This window comes from Lolium rigidum, chromosome 6, assembly GCF_022539505.1.
Source record: "Lolium rigidum isolate FL_2022 chromosome 6, APGP_CSIRO_Lrig_0.1, whole genome shotgun sequence".
Lineage (NCBI taxonomy): Eukaryota > Viridiplantae > Streptophyta > Magnoliopsida > Poales > Poaceae > Lolium > Lolium rigidum.
In genome coordinates, this window is record NC_061513.1 from 183,234,236 (window position 1) to 183,260,482 (window position 26,247).

A 26,247-nucleotide genomic window follows, 5' to 3' on the forward strand; every position below is an offset into this window, starting at 1 on the left:
TGAAAACGGTCGCTGCGACCGTTTGCGTCGCGCCGCTGGAGATGCCCTAACAAGAAACATGACAAGTAACCCACTATATACACAAGGCTTGAGAACTTAAATTACCTGAATAAAGCATAAAACAATATCATCTAGCAAAACAGCATCATAATTACCAACAGATTGTAAAACCATGATGATAAGTATATAATTATACAAAACAGAAGCACACATGAATGATGGAAAATAACAACAGATACAATTAAAAAATTAAAACTGGATCAGGTACCTGCCACATGTTAGATCGTATGATAATTAAAACATAAACAAATATTGAAATATCGTAGCCATATAAATGTACAAACCAGACCACATTTCCAGTTACCACATGGCTGTAATATCATGAATCAGCCAGAGTATTCAGCAGTTCTGTATTGTGCGAACAAACAACCAAAATATTATGTACTTTGATGCCACCCTACTTCTACTTTACATCCTCCTACATGTGCTTTACTTCTAGAATACTCATCCTGGTCAACAAATCAAGACAGCTTGCCCTCATTTACAAAAAGTTCTATTTGCAATTTCTGGTGCAGATTGCAAAGATTATGTTGCCTAACAAGAAACACAAGTAACCCAATATATACACAAGGCTTGAGAACTCCCCCCCCCCCCCCGTGTCCTCCATCCAGACAGAACTCCTTTCTATATAAACTTGAGATAGATATAGGTCACATTGAATTGTTTAGTTTTGCCCAGCTCCCTAAAATGTGCCCCACCATTGCTGTGCCATCCCTCACAAGAGTGGAACAACTCATGGAAAAACCATTCAGGATGATATTAAATCAACAAACACTTTCACCACAATAAAACCATATGTAGAACGTATCTCCTGTCTTGCTTGCTCTAGAGCAGATTTACTGCAGCAAAATCATTCTTTAACTGTACAAGCTTCACAGATCCATCACCACCACACGAAACAAAGCCATTACGTAAGACTTGAATATCTGTTACACCAGCCTGCAATCAGCGTTAGATGTATTAATGAAAGAAAAAATATGGCATAACACAATCAAAAGTCAACGGCAAGGTTGTCAAAGATTATCTACAATTTATTCAAATTTGCATACCCTAACAACACCACCAAAGCCCCTGGAGGTTGGTTGAAAAAATGTGTGCCGCTCATGCAACTTTTGCCAGTGAAAGACCAGCTGGGAATTGTTTGCATCCCAAAGCTTCACATCCCCATCTTTGCTCCCAGTCAAGAACAGGGTTGTATTTGGAATGGTTGATAAACTGGTGACACTTCCTGCAGATGGAAGACAAGCGGTCAAACAGAAAGCCAACTTTAGAACTGACGAGTGACATAGCAATATGAGAACTTACCTAAATGAGCCTTTGGTATATGCCAAATCATCCCAATAGAACTACCACCAGCGGTAGTTTTGTGATGCTTACTCTTTCCGGTAGAAATGAACCGGAGATCATGCAATGCCACACCTCCACTTTTCCCACCAGTTACAATCAGCGGTGAGATGGTTCCAGAGCCTATATCATTATCAAACACAGAAAGAGAACGTGCTCCTCCTACAAGATGAAGTGTGTTAGCCATACTGTACATACTATATCCAATACAAAAGTCCTATCAGAAGAATGTTAGCAATTAGCAGTGAACCTCTGTGTTGCTATGATTATGCGAAAAGACATGCAATCCCACACATACATGCCTTATCAACTATAAACTTATAGATCAACATATTTAGCTTTCTTATTCTTTAGATGTAATCTGGAACATGAACCACACTGTCATCTTGATTAGGTGGTGCAGAAGATATTGTTTGTTTTAATAGACTACCAAACTAAATTTTTAATATGCTGGCTTTGATCTGCACTGCTGCCATGGTCCCATGCTGCAACAACTGTTCAGACTGCGTCACTGTTTGGTCAAAAATCTGTGGAACAGCACCTTGGGTTCAACTGTTGAAGAGCAGGGCAAGAAAATGCTCATAGGTTGCTAATAATTTATCATGTTCCATCATAATCTGGGTGGTCTGTTCAAACTGCAGGTGTGCCAACATGGTGCTCGTAACGTCTTCACTATGCAAATTCTCTTCAACATTAGCAAACCACCAACCCCTCGCTGCCGCTCAGCAGAACTCTCCTGTTGAGCTTGCGACACTCTCATCACCTCCCCACACTGGTCGTACCCCTTTGTTGTGCTCCACATCCAAGAGTGCAGACCAAGCTCCGATTAACCTCCGGCCGGTATTGACTCTGAATACATGGAGAGCCAGCTCTCTTCAGAGTCAAGCTTGTGGGCTTGGCTCTTCATGGATCCCATCAGATCGTCTTGGAGCAAAGGTAAGGAGGTCCAGCTTTGTCTCCTCCAGGGGCTGCACGCACGGCTCCTTGCCCTGCCCCCGCGCCAGCTCGTGGTGGATTCATAGCAGACAAGTGCCGCCTCTCAGACTTCACACCATCCTGTCTCCTGTGTGCACCCAGCGGTCGCACACACCCAGAGGATGACAAAACCATCTCCCAGTTGTTCATAAGATGTGCTTTTTCCAGCTTAGTTTGGTCAAGAGTGCTCAAGGAGTATGGATTGCAGGGCTGCAGGCTAACATCCCCGTGGCAGACAATGAGCTCAATGCTTAGCTTGTGCATGCCACATAGTATACAGGAAACAAAAGCAAAGGGGTATAGTTGCTGCTCATACAGAGGGCCCTTTTGTTTGGGCTTTTCCTGGCTTTCCACTAGAATAAGCCACCCAAATGAAACAAAGAGTATGGCTTAACTGGGGGTTTTTCCAAAGCACCCCACCGAAATACACAGGCCAGGAAAAGCACCTTCGGAGGTGCTTCCCGCAGCTTCGTGACTTGATAACGAACCGGTATATTCATTTGCCATTGCCGTTGGTCGTATTTACGGGAATCTGCCACTGCATGCAATAACTCTTCAATGGCTGATACTCTAGTGCCGGCCCAGTCTCATGCCCAGCGCCCGCCCGCTCCAGGCAAAATGTTGTCGCCGACTAGTACTAGTACTAGCACTAGTATTTGGTACGCCTGCCCACAAGTACTAGTACGTTATTGCAAATGGCTCTTGTAGCAGTTATATTTAGTGTATTCACGTGATTATAAATCAATTCTTTATCAAAAAAGATTAGAAATCAATTGCTCTCGTGTAATTTTGTACAAAGTATATTTGATAAATATTTAGTATGTGTGTTCATGTGTATTTGTCGTATTATATAGTGATCTAAATTTTATTTACACAAATCGAGGGTATTTTAGACAATTCGTCAATTTGCAGCCAGACAGCCAGCTAATTTGCCAAAGAGTAAAACTCAGAACATCAGCTTTCTCTGCACAGCAGCTTTTTCTGCACAGCCACACAGCCAGCCGCAGCCAGCCACAACCAGCCCAAACAAAAAGGCCGGCAAATCTGGCTTCTGCACAAACTGCGTCTTTTGAAGGTGCGGGATGAGACTACCAATTACTGGTCAACAAGATTCTAAGTGAGGCTGATCTCTGGAAGCTGACTGAAGCAATGGACCTCCTCAAATCCTATCTCCACACTCTTTGGCTTAGAAAAGCCGTGTTGTTTTGTCTTGTCCTTTTCTCTTTTGTTGGTGCTTTGTTTGTTGTCACCCTTGGTACCTTTGTACAATTTTATGCCTTCTCAGCGTCTTTTTCTAATACAAAATGGCATGGGTTTGGGTGTGTTCAAAATAAAATGTTATCACTACCCAATTCAGCAGTCCACTATTTTGTCATTGGACATTTCTTAGTATTTGTTACATCTCTGCTTTCTGCACTAGACTATTAGCATTTCCAACTGCAACACTTTGGACTGTTATATACTACCTCCATCCCAAAGCTTAAGGCTTATATTATTTTTAGAACGTCAAATTATGTCAAGTTTGACTAAGTTTTTTACCAAAAATCATTAACATGCAAAATATAAAATCAATATCATTAGATAGATAATGAAATATATTTTCGTGTGGTATCTATAAAATATTATATTTGTTGATATATTCTTCTAAATGTTTGGTCAAACTTTATTTGGTTTGACTTTTCAAAAAAAAAACCTTACGCTTTGGGATGGAGGTAGTATATAGGTATTTCAAGTTCAAAGCCAGAATAGATTGCTCAGTTAAATACCTTCATGACACACGATAGAATTTTGACATGTGGCTGGTGGAGCTAGCATGTCACAGACAACAACATTTGCAGCATTTGAATTGCATCCAGCTGCAGCAAGAATAGATCCACTTGCATCCACATAAGCAACATCCCTGTGATCAATAAAGAAACCATAAGACAAAGCACAACCGTATCAAGCAGTAGTAATGATTACATTAAAAGTTCAGTCAACATACGAGGCATGGCCGTTAAAGCACAGAGATGACTCTGTGGGATGTACATTGCTTCTTCCACCCACCTCAACTTGCCACGTACAAATTGTACCATCTAATGCAGCAGTGGCGAACCGCTGCCCATAATAATCAAATTGAACAGCTGATATGGAAGCAAGTGCATAAGGTGGTGGAACACTAGTAGCAGGGAGAACACCATAAGTAGCTGTTGCACTATCTTTACCAAACTGTAAAAAAGAAAATACAAAAGTTATCAGTGGATAATTAAACACACGAGCATATCTAGTTCAAACCTTGCAGGTAGTGACATGATAAACCTTTCCACTGGCCTAACAAATAGTGAAACATCTAGCTATTCAGCAAACTCTACTGTTTTATTTCTTGTAAACTGATAGAGTTTGGGCTCACAATTTGGTAGGATGGTAGATAATATGCTTGGAAATCCCCGTCAAGTGCTCTCATGATATCATAATTTTGTTAGATGTTATGGTCGGGCTCCAGTATACACGGAAGAGACCCATTAGTGGACCGAATTAAGGGCTTAGCCCAAGTTATGTAGGGTTTCGAGTAGCTAGTCTATTATATAAACACATGTACCCCTTCGTTTTATGATAAGCACAATAAACATATTTATTGTCGTCTCCCTCATGAGACGGGATTCCTAAACCCTAGCCGCCGCCTCCAGCGCTCCGCCGCCTTCCTCCTCACGCGCGGCCACGGCACCAAGTCGCCGACGTTCGCGCCTCCAGCCTCGCCACCCTCCCTTCCACCCATACAACCTCCGCCCTAGACCTGGTAGAACCCTAGCCTGTACCATTAGATCTTTTAGATGTATTGCTAATACAAAGTAGTCGTCACAGTTACATTTTGAAGACATTTAATATCCATGTGACGAGTTCCGTGAACTAGTGGGAGCACAGTGCAAGGCTTAAAATGAACCTGACATCAAGTTTTTTTTTTCCGAGAAAATGCAAAGGACCTTGGCGTTTCATTTCATTGAAAAGACAGAGTTTGGTTTACATCCTCCTAGGAGGCAGATAACATATTTTTAATCCGTACATCAGTGCACATCGTAGCCCTTGGGCTCCGGCTCGTGCCCATGAGTTGACCTCCTCTTTGATTTTTGACAGCAGGAATGGGATTGGTGGCTGGGCGCCCTCAAAGATGCAAGAGCCCTCCTGTGGTCATCCAAGGGGTTAGCAAGGTGGCTGAGGCAAGGCCTTGGTGAATCGGCGTGGTCGTGTCCTGCTTCGCCCAACGCCACCAGTCCATGATGGAAGGCTCATGGTCCGGTGCCCTTGCAGTCATTCTTAAATCTTAGCCAAGCAAGAACCTCGTGCCAAACTTGCCAGGCAAATGGGCACTCCAACATCAAGTTCAAGGGGCCAACATTCACTACCATATAGGAAGTGTATGTCGCATGCACACTAACCGAAATACATAATTTTGTAGAAGGTATGGACTAAAATATCATAAATGAGTTGACAAACAAAAGAAAGATAGGAAAGCTTTTTCCTCAAATGACTTGTCTTTATTTCCAGTATAATAAAAGCAGGTGTAGATTTGAAAAACTTAAATTTGTATAGAGCGAAATAGCAGAAAAGTTGTGCAGTGGGCACATATCCAAAGGTAGGATATTTACAGTGTACTAAATATATGTTTTACATTCTACAGAGCATACATAGAAAATTCTCCACATTGAAACTCCAATTATATCTTACAAAATAATTTTATCTTTCATTTGACAAATAAATGATTTCCTCTAATCAATGACATGGGACATTATCATTCCTAGCCTCGAACTACAGAAAAAAAAAGTTACTCATAAATTGGAAGTTATTTCTCACATTATATTAATCTTCATGTTAATTCATTTCCAGGTTCTCGCAATTTTTTTATTTCCAAGCATATAAATTCATTGATTTGTGAATACAAACAACATATCCAGTAATAATATCAAAAGCCAATCAGTCTCTACAAAACCCTTATCATGCCATCAGTTACATGTTGTGTCTCCAAGATAATATGGGTTCAAGACATTTGAATGGCCGTTTTGAGTTTTGTCTGCTGTTTACTCTCATGATCCTTATCACATGACATTTAAGTTATATAAATAAAAAAGGATGTCCTGACAAGAAAAAAAACAATAAAATATGATGTAATTGACAATTCCACATAATATTCTGTTACAGAATATTTACCTCCCATAAGTACACATGTGTATTGCTTGACCCAACTAGCAAAAATGGCAGAGAAGGATGCCGTGATAGTGCTCTTGAATGAATGTTCTCAAGTGTTGCTGGAGGATCAACAAAATCCTCAAATTCGTCGGGTTCACCCCACCCAAACCCAGAGGCCCCAATACCAGCATAACCAGGAATTCCAAATGCTCCACCACCAGTTAAGTCTCGTCCAGGTTTTGCCAAAGAACCTACACCTATAGTCACTCCATCTGAACCAAGATGCTGTCCTCTTCTCCCAAGACCAACACTAGGTGAAATAGGAGTTGCAGCAGGTGTAGGTGTACGTGTGGATTCAGAACAAGCCCAGCCATCTGATGGCCAATCAGAACCTGACCAAATATACTCCGCTGGTTTTTTGTCATGTTGCTTGTCGTACCAGTTGAAAAATACAAGACCCTAAAAATTGGATGACCTTAGTTAGTAAAAAAAACATGATGCTATGGCGCAACTACACATGACTTAAGTAGACAAACAGCCCACATACAACAGTACAACAATAATGTCAAACATCTTGGGACCAGTTAAGACACTTGCAGCACAGTTCTTAAAATGAGTTTGAAGATGTACATTTCATGCAACAAAGTTGTATATGTGAGAAAACACAATCTACATTTCATTCAACTTATGTACAGAGTTCCTCATTTCAGGAATTAAGTATGCTACCTTGATAATCTAGTATCCAATTCAAAATTCCTAGTCATAACTCCATAAGAGCTATTTTTTTCTGGCCAGCCAAACCATTATTCTGTGTCCAATGTTTTTGAAAACAGGAATTTCATATTAATGCTAGCAAACCATTTTGTTCAATATAAAACATAGGTCCCTCAAAATATAATGTAACCAAATTTGGATCTTCCAGCTGGATTCTATTAAAAAAATAGTGAACTTGGCAAACTTAAAATAAATAAGAAAAATGATACAACCGCAATAGTATCTGATAACAATACATCGTATGGAGAGCCACATAAGGTTAGTAATCATAGCGTCATGAGTCATGACTAAGAAATGATAAATAAGTTGCGGAGGTCATCATAATTTGAAAAAGAGAGGTTGTAAAGGGTAATTAGTATTGTGTTCTTAAGAGATTAAATGTCTAATCAGAACACAATTTCATATACCGAGCTTAATTTGTGGGCCGTTAGATTAAATTGGATTGCTAAGATGAATTGTTTCAAACTCAACTGATTTTTTGTATTGATACATATATTATCTTCGAGTCCAGACAAAAGAGATCACATGTAAAAACATCATAAAGAACTAGTTTTCTGCATCATCTGTATAAATCTTTAGTCCTTATCCATAACAATACAAGTAAAAGAAAACAACAACTATTTGCCTCCGTGTTTGAACCACAAAAGCCAAAGCAGTATGGGCCCTTTCAATTACAGTATATATTAATATTAGCACATTTCACAATCTAAATAAGAGAAGAAATCAATATAGGCAAAAACTTAAAATTAAGAAAATGCACAAATAATTATGAAAAGGTGAATGATTTAAAATATACCTTTCGGTTGGTAGCAATAGCAGCATGCTGTTCATTGATTGAGTTGAGACATATTGCCTGCACCATTACAGCAGATTAAAGTACAGTGGAAGAAAGAAATGAGAGGATGAATCCCAAAGTCAATAGTAATACCTCAAGGAGTTCCCCATTTCTCCTTAAAAGTTCCCTTGGGCTCTGAAAATCATTTTGTGCGATCAAGTATTTTCTTTTTGGTTCAAGAGTATTCACATCAGAAGAAGCCTTGTCAATAAATCCACGCCCTTCCTCATTGTTCTCAGAGCTAATGCTGCATTTATTTTCTCCTCCATTTCTGACCATATCCTTCCAAGATCTACTGAGCTTTGTGCTGTTTAGCGGAAAGCAATTGACTTCTTCATTCACAAAGGCAGTGCAAATGTCAACAGGGTTAGCAGATATTTCCCATAAAATATTAAATAGCACCTCCATGTTCTCAGTGTTTACACACTGTACGATATGTGCGAACTGATCGTGCCTAGTCTTTTCGGACCTTTGCTGAGACGACATATATTCTAACCAGAAAGGCACACTTAGATGTACATTCTTTGATAACTTCTGTCTGAAAAATGATGCATGAAGTTTTACCAACGAAGATGACACAAAATGCAGGGAATCAATAACAAGCTTTGCGCCAACTGAAGAGATGAGACCCTTCAATTCCACATCACTTGTACTAGCTTCAAGTTCAGGTCTTTCTTTTCCAATGAACTCAGTTAAATGATGTTTCATGAAGGATGACAGTCCAATCCACAAAGACATGCCTATCAAATGCCATTTCTCATCAATTGAAAGACTTGAGTCCTCACTTGTTTCCGGTTGTTTCATGTCAAATGGACCATTAGGCATTACCGCATCTGTGTTAATTGATATACCATGACTTCTACGTTGTGCAGCTTGCATCAACTGATCTAATAGTACTTGCAAGGACTCTTCATTGATAGAAGCGCCTAACACTGGATTGATCATGATAAGTAACGCTTTTATGTCACGGCACAGCCAAGAAACAGAAAACTCCATATTGTACTCAAGGAGATCCATAACAGTGGATAGAGCTGATGTAGTGTCCAATCCAGAAGTTCTACCGTGGCCCTGTTTCAGGAGTAACCTGCTAGTACTCAGGAAATGTGATAAACTTGCTATAGTGTATTTAATGTTCTCCTTAGGTGTGCATGCAGTAAATTTGGTGAAGTCTGTATTAAGAGTGGAGGAGATGAAGCAGCAGGAGACAAGATATCGAGTAAGAAATTTACAACTCTCCTTGCATGACACCAACAAAAGATAGTCAGTTGGACGGACAGAGCAACCTTCAACACCATGACTATTAGTTCCACCATCTGGTGTTCTACGACCCAATAACAAAATGTATGCAAGAAACAGTATACCGTCATTGCAACAGAAGGTAAGGATCTGCAATGTAACAGATAGTGGAATTTAGGATGGTCTGTACGAAAAATAGAGCAAAAATAACAAGATGAAAGCTGCTATCTCCTGTTGTTACCTTCTCGGCTATATCAGAAAATTGGAGTGAGAACCTTTTATCAAATATTGAAATTGCAGCAGTAACATCACGTGTAAGTTCTTCGATGCTATGACTGCTTTGCTCTTTAAGGGCCATGTCTTTATTTAGTGGTAGACTACATTCGGAACAGAGAGAGTGGTTTCTTAGCATGCGCGACAAATATTTTGAAGCCATGCTTACTCTTAGATTTGATTCAAAATCACTAACAACCATTGATGAAAGCCAATTGGAAGAAGCATCAAAAGGGTTCAGTATTCCATCAAGAATCTTGTCATGTGCACCATGCGGTGAGCTGGTGCTGTCCTTGTAATCTATGCTTGATTTACAAGATAGGCATTCAAGTGCTTCAAGCTAATGAGCGAGAAAAAAACAAGATTAAGAATAATGCCAAACAGAAGAAATAATATCCAGATATCAACAAGCGAGAAGAGTTTAGCTGCTAAGAGATCGTACTTACAGGTAGTCCACATCGGTTTAAGGCACATGCAGCCAGTGCAAATGAAAGCTTGGATAACTTTGCAGATAGAGCTTCACCAACACTGTTTCTGAAACTATGTTTCGTTGCAAGGATTGCACAATACTGACCCAATTCTGGGTCTGCAAACACATTTTGACCACCACGAGTGTTGGATTCATCCAACAGTAGCTTGGGATGGCAGCCAAACAATTTACTGACAGACTGAGAATAGTTCCCTAGCATCCACTGAAGAGTGATAGTTTAGATGAAATCTAGTTAAGAAGCTTAAGATCCATTTAGGACTTATTACAAACTATTTTGATTTTAAAAATGGAAAAACAAAGAAAAGGGCAGACATATAACATACTTCAAGCAGGCTTGAGAGCCAGTGGTCTCCTTTCTCAGCTGCATCAGGGAGCAGCACATTCGAAATGAGGTTACGCTCCAAGGGCCCTCCAGATCCCTCAACAAGCCGACAAATTACAAGAGCAAGCTGTTCATCTTGAAGATTCTTGGCACAAACATTGAGAGCTGAGGAAGCATCACCTCCAAGCAGGAAAAATGCTATAGCAAGCTCCCATTGATGCCTTCCCAGTAGTACATAAGCATTCTTAAGAGCAGCGGCTTTGTTTTTTTCTTCCTAGATAAGTTTATCTGAATAAGTATGGTGTAATGATATACTTAACACAAGCATTGGTGTATGAAATTCTTTCCAGTCATGCTTCATGTGCATTTGCACTAAAAAAGATGGCACTGCCAGTACCGTGATACAGATGTATATAGCAAACTTTGAGAAATCAGAACCAGCAAATATTACTCTCTGACGGATTTCAGCATGAGCAGGTTCACATTTGCGACTATAGTATTAATAGATTGTGTAAATGATATTCTTAAGCATAACTACGTAGTTGAAGGTGTCAAAATATTGAATCGCGATACAATGGACGTACCTCAAAGTTTCTGCAGAGAAATTCATACAGACGTTTATCTTTTTCATTTCTGCTGACCTTGAATAGGCCAACTAACACTTTCATTCTGTTTAATGCTATATAAAGCAGAGCACAATCCTTGGGGTCCTTGCTTTTAAGATACTGCAACCTTGCCAACTTCTCCATCTGCAATTTCAGACATATCATACTTAATCAGCACAGGTGATTATAATACCTAGAATATGGACGCACAACACCACAACGATGACAATGGTATCAGCAGCAGAGAACATCACACATCGAATCTTCCAAATTTGATGCCTTAGCAAAAAAAGAACATGCAGATTCAAATGTGAACCACAAAATTGAATACATTATTTACAGAAATATTATGGAATCATGTAGTGTAGGATACTAGTGGCCAGAAAGAATCTATGTCAACTGAAACTTTGTCACCATTATCAGTTCTAGATGAATAACCATGCTTTGTCACTAACGTATTGCCGCAACAAGTTCAGTCTTCATCATTCAAGGGCTCAACAATTTCTGCTTGATGCCCTCGATTGAGGTTGAGGGCCTCCCGAGCATTGTCGCACCTCTCTCTTGTCGTGGTCAGCCTACAGTCCTACATTATTGTAAGAGCATAAAAACGCGTCCCACCGGCAGCCCCAAACCAAAAAGCTTGTCCGGTGTGCCCATAAAATTGGCTGGCACTCCCACGCCACTCGCCGGCTAATTTCTAGCAAATTGGCCGGCACTCCCACACCATCATGGAGGTTGCCAATGTGCTCCTGTCCATCCTCAATCGTGGAGGAGCTCGCCGGTGACCGCGTCGGCCCCACGACCAGCAAGGCCAACGGCCGCGCCGCATGCGGAGGGACGAGGCCCTGCTCGGCGTCGAACTCGCCGTGCCCCACCTTCGCGGTGCGTGCAAGCTGGAGCCTGCTCGCCAAGGACGCCCAGGCCTCAGAGCCACGCGCCTCCGGTGGGGATGCTCTAACACCCCAACCACCCCCCAGTCGGGCCTATTACCCTGGCAGCTCTCTAGGACCTCTAGACTGGCGCCACAAACCAACACATGTCTTTCCTGCACACTTTGTCCTCACTCGTGCGCACCCCAAGGACGCCCAGGCCTCACAGCAACGCGCCTCCGGTGGGATGGGGACGAGGCCCTGCTCGGCGTCGAACTCGCCGTGCCCCACCTTCGCGGTGCACCCGTGAAAGCCTGCTCGCCAAGGACGCCCAGGCCTCACAGCCACGCGCCTCCAGTGGGGATGCTTTAACACCCCGACCACCCCCCGGTCGGGCCTATTACCCTGGCAGCTCTCTAGGACCTCTAGACTGGCCCCACAGAACCAGCACATGTCTTTCCTCCACACTTTTTCCTCACTCGTGCGCACCCAAGGACGCCCAGGCCTCACAGCCACGCGCCTCCAGTGGGGATGCTCTAACACCCCGACCACACCCCGGTCGAGCCTGTTACCGTGGCAGCTCTCTAGGACCTCTAGACTGGCCCCACAGACCAATACATGTCTTTCCTCCACACTTTGTCCTCACCCGTGCGCACCCGGGAAGAACTTCTCGGTCGGTCACCCATCCTCAAATCGCTGCAGGCCAAGCACGCTTAACCTTGGAGTTCTTTGGAGATGAGCTTCTGGAAAAGAAGTTGCAACTTGTTGATATGAGTATCCTACCAACCCTATTGAGCCGTGGGCCAGGATGTCACAATTATGCCCCCGGTTCTATAACCACGCTTGGTTGAGCTTCTTTACAGTCTGCATAGTACTCTGTTCTTGTTTGAATTTCCTAAGGAGGAAACTAAGTTATTTACATTAAGTAATTTAAATTTTAAACAGATTTGCTGTATACAATTCAAACTGTTTGTTTCATTGTCGGTTTTTAGGGATGTGAGAAGGAGATACACTACAAATTGGTAAACAGTCCTTTCAGTGGTTCACAATATTATATACTATTGATACTGTAAATTTCCTATGGCTTTGTTAGTCAACTATGTCATTTACTGTTAGCGAAACTTATGAAAACATAAATACTAGTTCTGAAACATCTGGTTGTTGAGAAAGGTGCTTCCATACCCTGGTTCTTAGCTGGGACACATTGGTATACCATAATCCCATACCAAGTTTTTGCATCTCTGACCAAGTTGATTCTGCAGGAAGGACATAATTAAGTAGATCATCCTGACAATCAGATTGGAAGGCCCATGCAATTGAAGCAGAATCAACATGGCGCCCTTCAACACTTGATGAATCTCCAGATCTCCTAAGCGCATATAGGCGCTGGAACTGCACAGCAATCCAGAACCTTAAGAGAAATACAATCATCAATTAATGCAGATTTTACAACAACAAAAAGCAGAAAAAAAATGGGGTCGGCAGCATTTTCTTCCAAGTATTTATAATCTCACAGAGTTTAGATTGTAGTAACAGAATATATATCAACAGAATCCATACATTAAGAGCCTTACCTTCGTCCTGCTTCATCAAGGCTTTTATAGGGAGAAGCGCGGTTCTGATCAGTAATTTCAGCCAACAGATCAGAAACTGTAAGTATCTGTATTCTCTCACTGTCACTTATCGCCAACATGCCAAAGCTCTTATCAAGCAGCTGGTTTATCTCTGACTTTTGAGATACACTAGTGATAGTGTTGATACCTAAATCACTTGCCATGTAAGAAAATGAATTTGATGGTGACAGCAAATTAAAGGCTGTGCTACTTCTATTGTCACCCCACAGTAACCCTTTGCTAGAAATGTCACTTGATGGTGTATCAGTAAAGTACTGCGGCAAAGGAATGTCAGGGATATTATGGCAGGATTTACTGCACGAACTGCAGTTAAACATGGTGTCTAAATTTTTACTCGTTTTCATGGATTGAACAAGATGCTGCAGAACACCATCTGCACGTTTCCATTCACCTGTGCACAAACAACAATAAATAATTGATAACATTACCTAATGTATATAGAGTTACAAAAGGCATTGCATTTTGTAGAAAAAGATTAATGAAATAATGTGAGAAAAATCAGTGATGAACTTGGACTTCTACCATGGCAAATCATTAAGACAGAAAATGCCATGAGTTAGCGGCTGCAACATATATCATCGTGTTTGTAACTGTAGAATGCAGCATGTTTACCATAATGTTATGAATCTTATCCTTCACAACTTGACCACTTAAAACTTGAAATAAATAAAAACTAAAGCTAGCTAGATCTAATTTGCATTTGCAGTAACATACTTGATACAAAGTATCGAAAGTCTAATAGTACCGACGACCGCGGGAGTATTATAACAGAAATTTACTCTAATTGTGTTGTTTATATGAAATCCACCATTTTATTTCAGTATCGAAAATGCTGTTCTAGTATATTCCTAGATTGAAGGGTACAAAGGAGTAAAGGACTGTTAGGAACCTGCCACAATAAGTTTGGTGTCTGGCAGAACAGAGAGGCCCAGCTTTTAATTGATTTTTTTACACTGGATGGAATTAATGCAAGTGATACAATTAGGCCTAACTAGCGTTCCAGTGGGTTTAATCTGCAGTTTTACTCTAGCATTTTGGTACACTAACTAATGCATAACCGTATAAAGAGCCATAACAGGTATTTATAAGAAATGGTGAAGATTCTCTTGACTAAAAATATTCCGTATTACAGTGCTGCACACTAGACGGGCCTAAATCATAGATTAACTGCAGTCAACACATATTTTTGTTACAATCTCACTGGAGAGTTAAAAAAGCATGTAATGGTTAAATTTGCAAGGCCTTGTGCAACAAATATAGCTTCCAGAGGCGAACATAGAGATGAATTAAGAATAGTTTGACACCTGAATAAAGATACTGGATAAGTGCTCTTGGGTGATATGATGGCAAAGGTCCACTCAGAATACCAGATATATCCAACAAGCTCCACAAAACATTAGGAGAATGAATATTGTGTTGATCTGGTAACAGTGTACAGTTGTTCTCAATAGTCTCCATGTTGATGTGATTTTCTGATAACCCAAGTTTACCAAAGATAGTTCCATTAAAATGCACAATACATGGCAACTCTTCATGCACATCTGTAGCACAAGAAAAACCTTTCCGGGTAATATGCTCATTTGCTCCTCTTACTAACCATGAACTGAAGAGTGAAAGATGATTCTTATGAACAAGCAGAATTGTCGACTTTGGCCCCCAATGGAAGCCAGCAACATCATGATGAGAATGGGCTAATGCAATACAACTCCAAATATGCTTATTTTCCAAACTCACAGCGTGCAGCACATTCTCAAATGAGGGGTGCCTCTGGGAATATATATGCAACTCGTTATGAAAACAGACTGCAAGTAAGAATCTACCGTCGCCTAAAGATAGCCAATCTAAACCAACAACAGGGCTTTGAATCATTAGTGCATCTTCCAGGAGAAAACAACCATCTCCCATGAGTTTTACTGCTTCCCAGATATGAATGGAGGTACTATTCTTCTGAACATTTCTGCCAACAGTAGCAACTCTGCCACATCTGGATAGTGAAATTGTACTAATTGGTCCCCGATGAGCACTGAACATGCCAACTAGCTCCCAGGTGTTGCTCTCTCTCCCAGTCTGCTCTGGGTCATCTACACCAAACATCTTCCAAAGTTTTACAGTGCCATCAGAGTACCCGGTAGCAATATGATAACCTGGGAAAGCTCCAGAAGGTACATGCTGTTGTAGAGGTAATACAGCATTATTGAGCGACATAACAGAAATGCAGGTAGGATATTCTCCATCCAGGCCAGTAGGGAAAACCGAAGAACCTTCATAAATAACAGCTGAAAACTTTTCACCGCGGACGGAAGTAACATGTCTCCCTTGATCTGCAGTGGAAAGTGAACTGGCAGAAAGATCACACAAACACCCCTCTTCTTCATGGCGCTTTTCTGAATGCAGGATTATTTTCCATGATAAAGCTTGAAAACTCTTCCGCCATACACATACTACTAGGAAGCTGTTGTTGAAAAAAGGTTTGCTGCAGTTAGAAGCTAAAGGTATGGTATGAATGCTGTCAGGTGGCCCTTCTGTATTACTCCCTCGAAGGAAAGGAACTGTGAACATCTTGTGACATGAGAAAACATCGCCTTCCTTTGGGATTCTGACAACAAAACAATCGGCTCCATTTTCACCTCCCAAGACAAGAAACCTTGTATCACAGAGAACAGAAGGTGCCCAACACAGACATGAGTAGTGCACATCTGCAGAAATGTCACGCAGATCAAATTTGCACAGGAGCTTCCATAAAGGATAAGTGGATGCATGCAAGGTCGGTAAGAGAGTTGATAAGGTTGAAAGAGACCAGAGAAATAGTACTCTGCTAGAATCCATAGAAACAGCTAGCTCTATTTCGCAGCTGTATGGATGAATAGACACCTCTATGATGCTACCCTTATGTCCAGCTTGATTAATAGTTTTGGTTGAACAACATGAGATTGTTTTAGAAGAATCATTTGAAATATGGGTCCCAGTATCTGATGATGGGCCAAAAGACAGGCGGGACCAAATGAAAGAACTATCAGGCAGCAAATGAAGCAGGGAGCATGTTGTAGGTGGCCCAGAACATATCCTTCTTGATATGACAGCCTCAACAAAAAATGATCCCGGGGAACCCAAGTTAATAGCAGACTCCTCATGTGGTTTGCTCTGTTTCCATAGCGTAATCCGTGGGTACCTTGGTGGACATACATCATCAAGACAATGAACAGCCCAAAAGTTGGTACATTGCCCAGGACCAATGCTTACCAGCCACTCACATTTGCCAACCTTGCTCTCCGAGGGATCACCTGAAAACAAGTTGAATTTACCTTGGTCCTCTTGCGATACGGATCTTCCTGTTTCTACCACCCATCTCACAGTTAAATCAACACCAAGCACTCCATTTAGAACATTGTTCAACTCGATTACTGCAATGACACTGAAAGATCTTGGCAGTGCACGGTGCTTCTTCGACCTGGTCACCTCATCTTCAGTCCATAGGCGGGCAGTTCCATCCAAGCAGCAAGTCATGAGGATTTCTCTCCTCACTTCAGACCGATCATCAGCACATATTGCCAAAGGTCTCCACTGGATCATGGAAACAGGCTGAGGATGCGGAAGCTCAGCTGTGTCGAGCCCCAGTTTGGCACCATTCAGAAAGACCAGAACAGGCACATTGCCCTCGGAAGGAGCAGCAGCTGAAGCGGCTACGACAGGGCCATGGATGAAGTAGGTAGCAGAAACGAGGGACTGTGGCACCTGTGGCATGGACCTCCAAGCGAGCTGCCAGGAGGACTGTGTCTTGGCCCACATGGAAACGCCCTCACCGGCCAGCACAATGCCGTCGCCAGAGCCCGTCCAGGCAACGGCGGTGACCGTGAACGTCTCGGTGATGGCCCATCTCAGAAGCCAACTGAAGGAACCTGCCAGTTACAATCTCCACACAATGAGCCGTGCGGCAACCACCTAAGTTAGCTAAGGACGAGAATTGGATAATAGTCGGATGAACGGACCTGCAGAAGACGAGGGCGCGGGCTGGAAGAAGGAGACGGAGTTGGCAGACGCGGCCGCGAGCTCGCCTCCCCCATGGCCGCACCAGGCGACGGCGGAGACGGGGGCTTGGAGGTCGATGACTTGGCGGAAGAATGGGGATTCTTCGTCGGTGGTAGCGCTTCCGCTGGTACGGGGTGGGGAGGGCAGGTGGGAGATGGCTAGGAGGGAGCCGGCGGCGTAGGCGACCCAGGAGAGGCCGCCGAGGTCGTTGAGGAAGGAGAGAGCGCGGTGGTCGGGGGTGGGCGCCGGAGGGATCAGATGCGGCGGGTGGAGGGCGAGCGGCAACTGCGGCAGCTCCCTCATCGTGCCGGCTACTGCACGAGCGTCGGCGCTGGTGGTGGTGGTGCTGCTGCGCCTGCGTGCAGTTCAGATCCTCACCGGTTGCCGCGGCCGATTCCCATTTTCTTTTGCCGGCGACCGCATGGTCCACGGTGCTCCCATCTTCCGCCCGCACGAGTTAAGGTGGCACCGGCCCAAGCACAATAAAGTGGGCCAGCCCATGCAACCTTTTTTTTCTTCTTCTTTTTTCCTTTTGGAGTAAAATGAATCAACACTTAAACTAAACCCAAAAAAAAAATCAGCACTTCAACAGTCCCTATGCTTTCTCAAAAAAACATTAAAAAAACAGTCTCTATGCTTGCGCGCTTGACTCGATTTTGTTGCCCGGGCGAGCTTGGTTTTTTCCCCTTTTCTTATTTGGTTTGGCACTTGCCTCATGAGTGGAAATTAACGTTAGACATGTTTACGCATTTAGTTTGGTTGCTAACATTATTGTTTGGTGCATTCAGCCTAGCTTTTGATAGTCTGCACCGGTAACGAAGCTAGAGGAAAAGAATGGCGTTTGATCATGTGCTAAAATTGGCCTACGGTTTAAAAGTGCATAGATGACATCTAGAGGAGAGGGGTGAATATGCGGTTTAAAACTTTTAGGATATTGGCTTAATAAATATGGAATAAAACTAGCCTTAATTTGTCAAGCATAAAACCTGTATAACTACGGCTCACCTATATGCACCAAATACTTATGCTAGGCAACGGAAGCAACTATGTGATAGCAAGATATATAACTTTAAACATGATGGCTATCAGAAAGTAAAGTGCATAAGTAAAAAAGCTCGGGTATAGAAATAACCGAGGTGACGCGGAGACGACGATATATCCCGAAGTTCACCCCCTTACGAGTGCTACTATTCGTTGGAGCGGTGTGGGGGGACAAGGCTCCCCAAACGCCACGAATACCTCATTGTATTCTCCTTGAGCCTTCCCACGAAAAGGGAAGTCCTCGATCCACTATGGAACCTTGAGGGTGGTCACCGAATCCGCACAAAATTTGGGTCTATCGGATTAGGACATCCCTACCTCACTACTACCTCCGTCATTGCAAGTTGAAAATGATCCTGCTGTAAAGCTCAAGTCCAATGAAGTTAGGATTGGACCAATGACACGAGCTCGTGCGAAGCTACTTAAACAACAGGTGAACTTGTTCCTAAACGATACTTTGATTGGTGAGAACTTTATACTACCTAAGTCTTGTTACTTATGTATCATCAGGTATCAAGAGGAGACGAGCATCGCACGAGGAGTAGAGGAGCAGCTGGACGTGAAGACAGACGTCAAGATGGACGTGAAGCTGGACATGGAGCTGGACATGAAGCTCATGGACGCGCGAGGGAGGAGCGGGAGGCATGCGCGAGAGGAGAAGTCGACGTCCAGGCCGGCCCAGCGCCCGGTCAGACCGGTCGCCAGACCGGCGCGCCCGGTCCCTGGCCCGGTTCAACCGGGCGGCACGCCGGATTCACCCCGGTGCCAACCGGGCATCGTACTGGGGCCAACCGGAAGGACTTCTGCGACACTTCCGGTTGCCGCCCGGTCCCTGGCCCGGTCTAGACCGACCAGCCCGGTCCCAGACCCGGTCAACCGGATTCCAGACCGGACTAGTCCGAGTCTGTCTCGACCAGATCTATTCTGGGTCGGTTTTACTTGTATCTTTTCGACCAGAACTTGTCCCGGACGCCTATATAAGTGCCTTGGACGACCCCTAGTCGCTTTAGACCACGTTTAAGATAAACCCTAGTTCTTAGTTGTTTGCTCTGCAAAACTATTGAATTCCCTACACCATATTGCTTTATATTGTGTAGATCCTGATAAAGTCTTGTGTGATCTGCTGTTCCATTGGGAATTAGAAGATTGCAACTTACCGCTTCGTGGTCGGCGGCTACGTGCGCAAGTGTGTGGAGTTGCGAATATCTTGCAGGGTTGAGAGCTGTTGCATTGGCGACAGGGACCAGTCGAGAGATCTCATTGCATCATACAAATATCATCCACTACATCGTCGTGTTCCTCCGCTGCTATCATCCCATCATCATCATCACCACCGTTGCTTACTGAGAAGATCGGGCCACCCCATATCATCTTGGTATCAGATTTCCAGTTTTCCTTGGTAAGCCATCCACAATCCACCCCATAGTTGAGTTGTGAGTGTTTTCCTATCCAGAAAAAGCCAAAAATATTAGGGTTAGGGTTTGCCATAGCCTTAGATTGCACTAATTACAAGTTTTAGTTGCTTTTCGTAGTTGTTTTTGCGTATATTTTTCTTGTATCTAGTATTGTTAGGGTTTGAGTCTCTATTATCATCTAGTTTCATTTTTGTTATTCCGAGTCCACATAGCGTACAGTGTGCTTGTTCCCAACCATAGACACAGCCTATCGATATAAAGTGGCTAGGAACTTCCCCAGAAGAGACTAGTTTTACCGCTCGACAGGCTGCTCATTAGGGTTTTGGTGCTTTGCATATCTTCTTGGCTGTGTTATCAAGGAGTTGTGTCATAAAAAAAACAGAAAATTGAAAAGAAGCAAAAAAAAGCTACATAGCTGCGTGTCATACAAAATAGAAAAATCCAAAAAGAAAAGTGAAGTGCTATAAGAATCAAGTGAAGGCCTAAGTTTTCTTTACTGCACCCGTAGTTGAGCAATCTTGTGCCTGTCTAGTTGAGCTTTGCTAGCGTCTGTCTAGTGTTTTGCAACCTTTCCTCCATATAGTTGCATTGCCCCATTATATCGCCTTGTGTGAGTATCATTGGTTGTCTACGGTCAGCGCTAGAGCTTGTTATTGGTGCAAATAGGTAGCCTACCTACAGCCCCACATATATCTTGCTTTGCCGTGTGATTTGTTCTTATACCCTTGATATTCGCTTCGCTACATCCGTGCACTAGTTGTTACTACAAGTGGTAAGCAATACTAATTCACTTTGGAGCGGTAAGATTTCCTTTTCTTATCAGTTTTGAGTGAGTTGTGAGAGTACCACCATATATTTTTGATTTAGTGCACTAATCTACTAACAATGTCTGCTAGTGATCATAAACTTGTTAACCAGGAAAACAAGAGTGCTGCAGATATCATCACATGGAGGGAGTATGAGGCTCTTCGTAATGAGATGCGACGTGAATTCCGCGTTCCGGACGATGTGCTTAATGGGAAGGTTGAAGAGATCTCCCAAAAGCTGGATGCTACTCATGTGACCGTCACTACAATGCAAGATCAAATGACGGATGTACAGCGCAGTCTTGATGATTTGCGCTTAGCTGTTGAGAATTTGACCGCGCAACAACAACAAGAAGATGATGAAAATCCTGAGCTTCAAGATGACGCACACAATGCTCGTGGTGCGCCACGTGGTAATCATCCTCGCGGTTGGGCTCCACTTGGCCGCAATGGTCGTGGACAAGATGAGGAAGATGGATTGGGTAAGCCCAAGTTTTCTATACCCAAGTTTGAAGGAGGAGCTGATGTTGAAGAATACCTTACTTGGGAGCTCAAGATTGAGAAGTTATGGAGCTTACATCCCCATTATACTGAAGATCGGAAGATCAAGCTTGCTTCTTCCGAATTTGATGGCTATGCTTTGCGTTGGTGGGATGCTTTTGTTCGTAACCGCGAAGAGGATGGTGAGCAACCTATACGCACATGGCGTGCTATGAAGGAGGCAATGACTTCTCGCTTTGTACCTACAAATTACTTGCGGAATATATACGATAAGCTGACTCTATTGAGACAAGGTGTGAAGACTGTGGATGAATACTACATGGAGATGGAGATGCTTATGCAGCGTGGCCGTGTCCGTGAGTCTCTCGAGATGACAATGCAGCGTTTCCTGGACGGCTTGAAGTATGATATCAAAGGCATTGTTCGTCACTACAGTTACACTAATATGAACCAATTGTTACATCATGCAAGAGAAGTTGAATCACAGTTGGCTGACGAAGCAAAGGTCAAAGGTCGAGCTACAGGAGCTGGGCGTTTCACACCCCGCTCGGCACCATCTACGGCGCCGGCGCCTTCGACGCGCTCTGCACCCTTCTCTACTCCGCCTAGCAAACAGGTCTCCAATGTGTCTAACACAAAGAAGTCCGAATCTGCTGCAAGTACGAGTGGCTCTAATGTGTCTACTGCGCGTAACCGTGATATGGTTTGTCATACATGTGGTGGCAAGGGTCACTTCAAGAGAGATTGTCCTAACCGCAAAGTCATGATTATCAATGAGGATAATGAATACGAGACTGGAGATGATGTTGATCCTAATGCTCCAGAAGATGATGACTATGACACTGATGGTGAAAATGCATATCCGTCTGAAGCTCGCACCATTGGTGTGTCGCAGCGTGCTCTTAATGTGTTGCCTAGTGCATCTACTCAGCGCTGCAATTTGTTTCAAACAAAGGTTTTAGTTGGTCCTGACAAGGCTTGCAAGGTCATTATTGATGGCGGGAGTTGCCGCAATTTAGCAAGCAAGGAGTTGTGTACCAAGCTGAAGTTGAAGTATCTACCGCACCCGCATCCATACTATATTAAGTGGTTGAGAGACAATGGTGAGATGAAGGTAAACCACATGGTGCGTGTTGAATTTGCTATTGGACCGTATAAGGATTGCATTGATTTTGATGTCGTTCCTATGACGGTGTGTCACCTACTATTGGGTCGGCCTTGGCTCTATGACCGTTTTGTGCAACACAATGGCTGTGCCAATACATATCACTTGGAGTTCAAGGGCAAGAAATTTAACTTACAGCCTATGACACCACAGCAAATTGTCAATGAGTCTCGTCAGAAAGTTGAAGTCAACTTGGAGGATGCTTCTTTAGATAGGCAAGAGAATTGTAATGTTGTGAGTGATATAACGAAAATTGAGAGAGTGAATTCCTTAGTCTCATTAGCCACCAAAGAAGACATGAGATAATTTAGTGAGGATCCTTCGGCCATGCCTCTTGTGCTCATGTACAGGGGTACGGTTTTGGTTTCTAACGACATGACCCCTCTTCCTCTTGGTGTTTCTAATGTTTTGCAGGAATTTGGCAATGTGTTTCCGGATGAAGTACCCGCAAGACTTCCACCATTGCGAGGTATTGAGCATCAAATCGACTTGATTCCCGGAGCTTCGCTACCCAATCGGGCACCATAGAACGAACCCCGAAGAGACGAAGGAGATACAGAAGCAAGTACAAGCGCTACTCGACAAAGGTTATATTCGCATAAGCCTTAGTCCTTGTGTTGTTCCTGTTATTCTAGTTCCTAAGAAAGATGGTACTTGGCGTATGTGCGTAGATTGTAGAGCTATAAACAATATCACTATTCGATATCGTCACCCTATTCCCCGTTTAGAGGATATGCTAGATGAATTGAGTGGTGCTGATGTGTTCTCTAAAATTGATTTGCGTAGTGGTTATCATCAAATTAGGATGAAAGAAGGGGATGAGTGGAAAACAACCTTTAAAAAAAGATTAGTTTATATGAGTGGTTAGTAATGCCTTTTGGTTTGACTAATGCACCTAGCACTTTCATGAGACTGATGAACCATGTTTTGCGTAAATTTATTGGCAAGTTTGTGGTTGTGTACTTTGATGACATATTAATCTACAGCCGCAATGAATCTGATCATACTATACATATTCGACATGTTTTGCAAGTGTTGTGATAATAAACTCTATGGTAATCTTGAGAAGTGCACATTTTGCAAAGATAAGATCATATTTCTGGGTTATGTTGTCTCTAAGCATGGAGTAGAAGTAGATGTGTCTAAAATTGAAGCTCTTCAAAATTGGCCTACTCCCATGAATGTGAGTCAAGTTAGAAGTTTTCATGGTCTAGCTGGGTTTTATAGAAGATTTGTGCCCAACTTTAGTACTATTGCTGCACCTTTGAATGACTTGACTAAAAAGGGTGTTGTTTTTGAGTGGGGCGCAGCCCAAGATCATGCTTTTGATGAACTTAAGAGATTGTTAACTTCGCACCGTTGCTTGCACTTCCCGATTTCAATAAGCAATTTGAGATTGAATGTGATGCTAGTGGTATTGGAATTGGTGGTGTGTTGATGCAAGAGGGTCGCCCAATTGCATATTTTTTCGAGAAACTTTACGGTGCTAAGTTGAACTATCCTATCTATGATAAAGAATTGTATGCTTTAATTAGAGTTCTTGAGGTTTGGCAACATTACTTGTGGCCAAAAGAATTTATCATACATTCTGATCATGAAGCTTTGAAATATCTGAAAGCCCAGTCTACTTTTCATAAGCGTCTTGCTAAGTGGGTTGAGTTCATTGAGTCTTTTCCATACATTATTAAGCATAAGAAGGGAAAAGATAATATTGTTGCTGATGCTCTATCTACGAAGAATATGCTATTAACTCAACTTGATATTAAAATTCCTGGATTAGAGGTGTTATGTGATTTGTATGCTACTGATCATCATTTTGCTGAACCATATCGCTTATGTGCTCTTGGTAAAGCATGGGAAAAATATCACATACATGATGGGTTCTTGTTTAGAGCTAACAAACCGTGTGTTCCGGAATCGTCTATGCGTTTGCTCTTATTGCAGGAATCACATACTGGAGGTTTGATGGGTCACTTTGGGCGTGAGAAGACGCTACTCATGCTCGCTGATCACTTTTATTGGCCAAAGATGCGGCGGGACGTGGACAGGTATGTGAAGAGATGTATTACTTGCAACAAGTCCAAGTCCAAGCTGAAGCCTCACGGTTTGTATACTCCTTTACCGGCACCTACTACACCTTGGGAGGATATTAGTATGGATTTTGTGTTGGGTTTGCCGCTTACTAAGAGAGGCCATGATTCTATATTTGTGGTAGTGGAAAGATTTTCTAAGATGTCACACTTTATTGCCTGCCACAAGAGCGACGATGCGTCGCATATTGCTAACCTGTTTTTCAGGGAGGTTGTGCGACTACATGGAGTCCCGAAGACTATTGTTTCAGATCGTGACGTGAAGTTTATGAGCTACTTCTGGAAGACGCTGTCAACACCCGGATTTTTAAGTCCAGATGCCTATTATGCCATTCATCGCAATCCCAGGAATATTGTTTTTGCGAGACATAATAGATTGATATCACAGAACATCATTCATTACAACATCGTAATTGTCTTACAACAAAGGATCACATGATCCAGTCTCATTACAATAGTAGATGATCTATTGATCAAATACAAAACACATAGCGGAAGCGAAGTAGCGTAGTAGTAGTCCATCTATTCCACGAGTAACCGTTGACGTCAGGAGTGATCCTAGTTGTCGTAGACGTCCTGCTGTCCTTCTTCCGGGTTCTGGTACTCCTCTTCATAGTCTGGCCATTTGAATAGCCAGGGATAAAGCCATGAGTACTTTAAAGTACTCGCAAACTAATACTAATGTAAGTACGAACATTTACGGTAAGGGGGTGCTAAGCTCTAGTTTCTTTTGCATAAAGCCAATTTTAGTTCACAAGTATTTGAAATCAAGACCTTTCATGTGCTAACTAACTCAAGTGGGAACATTAGTGTCATTCCCACAACATTGTTGTAAATCAAGTCAAACTCACCATTCCCCTTTTTAAGTTCAAGTCACAAATCATATGTCACCGTTTTGTAAATGGTCTGATGACGGAACAGTATGGCCTTTCCAACCGTCCTTAACCGTGGACGCGGCTATTCGAATAGGTTTACACTCTGCAGAGGTTGTACGCTTGTGCCACAACTTTTGATTACATCCGTCAGGAATAACCCTGAATAATCGTAACTCAGTACGCGGATCATCAACCATAACCTTTCACTTACATTTCCTAGTATAGGCACCTCTCCCCATGAGCTTGGCCTCCCAGTGAAGACCAACCGTCAACTCGGGAACCGCACGGGGCTTGGGCCGGACATTCACCTCATCTTTAACGTCGTTTCTTTTGTGGTGGAGGCAGCTTTCGGCATAACCCCGATGACGCTTGTTTAGAGGGAACCCATACTAAGACACATAAACTTCCGAGTTAAGCCCTACCCATAATCGGGTATTGTGGGGGTACTTGTAAATTGGAATGGTATCGCATCCGAACCCAACCATCGGTTTTCGTAAAATTCACCAAGTCCTTCTCAAGTCATATTCACCTTCAAAAATCTTTCAATAGAATGAATCATCATTCCAAGGTTTTCAAAGTCCTTTCATTGCACATATTCCCCTCTAGAGTAGTCATTTTCAATTTAGCACTAGCATCTAAGTATGAGGGGTGCTAAGTAATTTGCTTTGCTTCTAGGCTAACTTTGATACTCTTGTACTAATCCAATACTAACCAAGTGAATCATAAATCAAAAAGTACTTTGATAAAACA

The 26,247-nt window shown here is 42.7% G+C and overlaps 1 protein-coding gene across 1 annotated transcript; it reads right to left on the minus strand.

Annotated features, from left to right (window-relative positions):
• Positions 1–278: 278 nt before the first annotated feature.
• Positions 279–17,907, minus strand: LOC124663619. Its single transcript, XM_047201298.1, has 16 exons — positions 17,565–17,907; positions 14,883–17,474; positions 13,519–13,969; positions 13,127–13,355; positions 11,055–11,219; positions 10,472–10,744; positions 10,105–10,350; positions 9,627–9,998; positions 8,243–9,535; positions 8,111–8,167; positions 6,562–6,999; positions 4,364–4,587; positions 4,146–4,279; positions 1,366–1,566; positions 1,110–1,288; positions 279–999 (listed from the first exon to the last, which is right to left on the minus strand). The coding sequence occupies exons 1-16, from the start codon at positions 17,905–17,907 to the stop codon at positions 886–888; spliced, it is 7,311 nt and encodes a 2,436-aa protein (XP_047057254.1). The 3' UTR covers positions 279–885.
• Between the last annotated feature and the right edge of the window lie 8,340 nt (positions 17,908–26,247).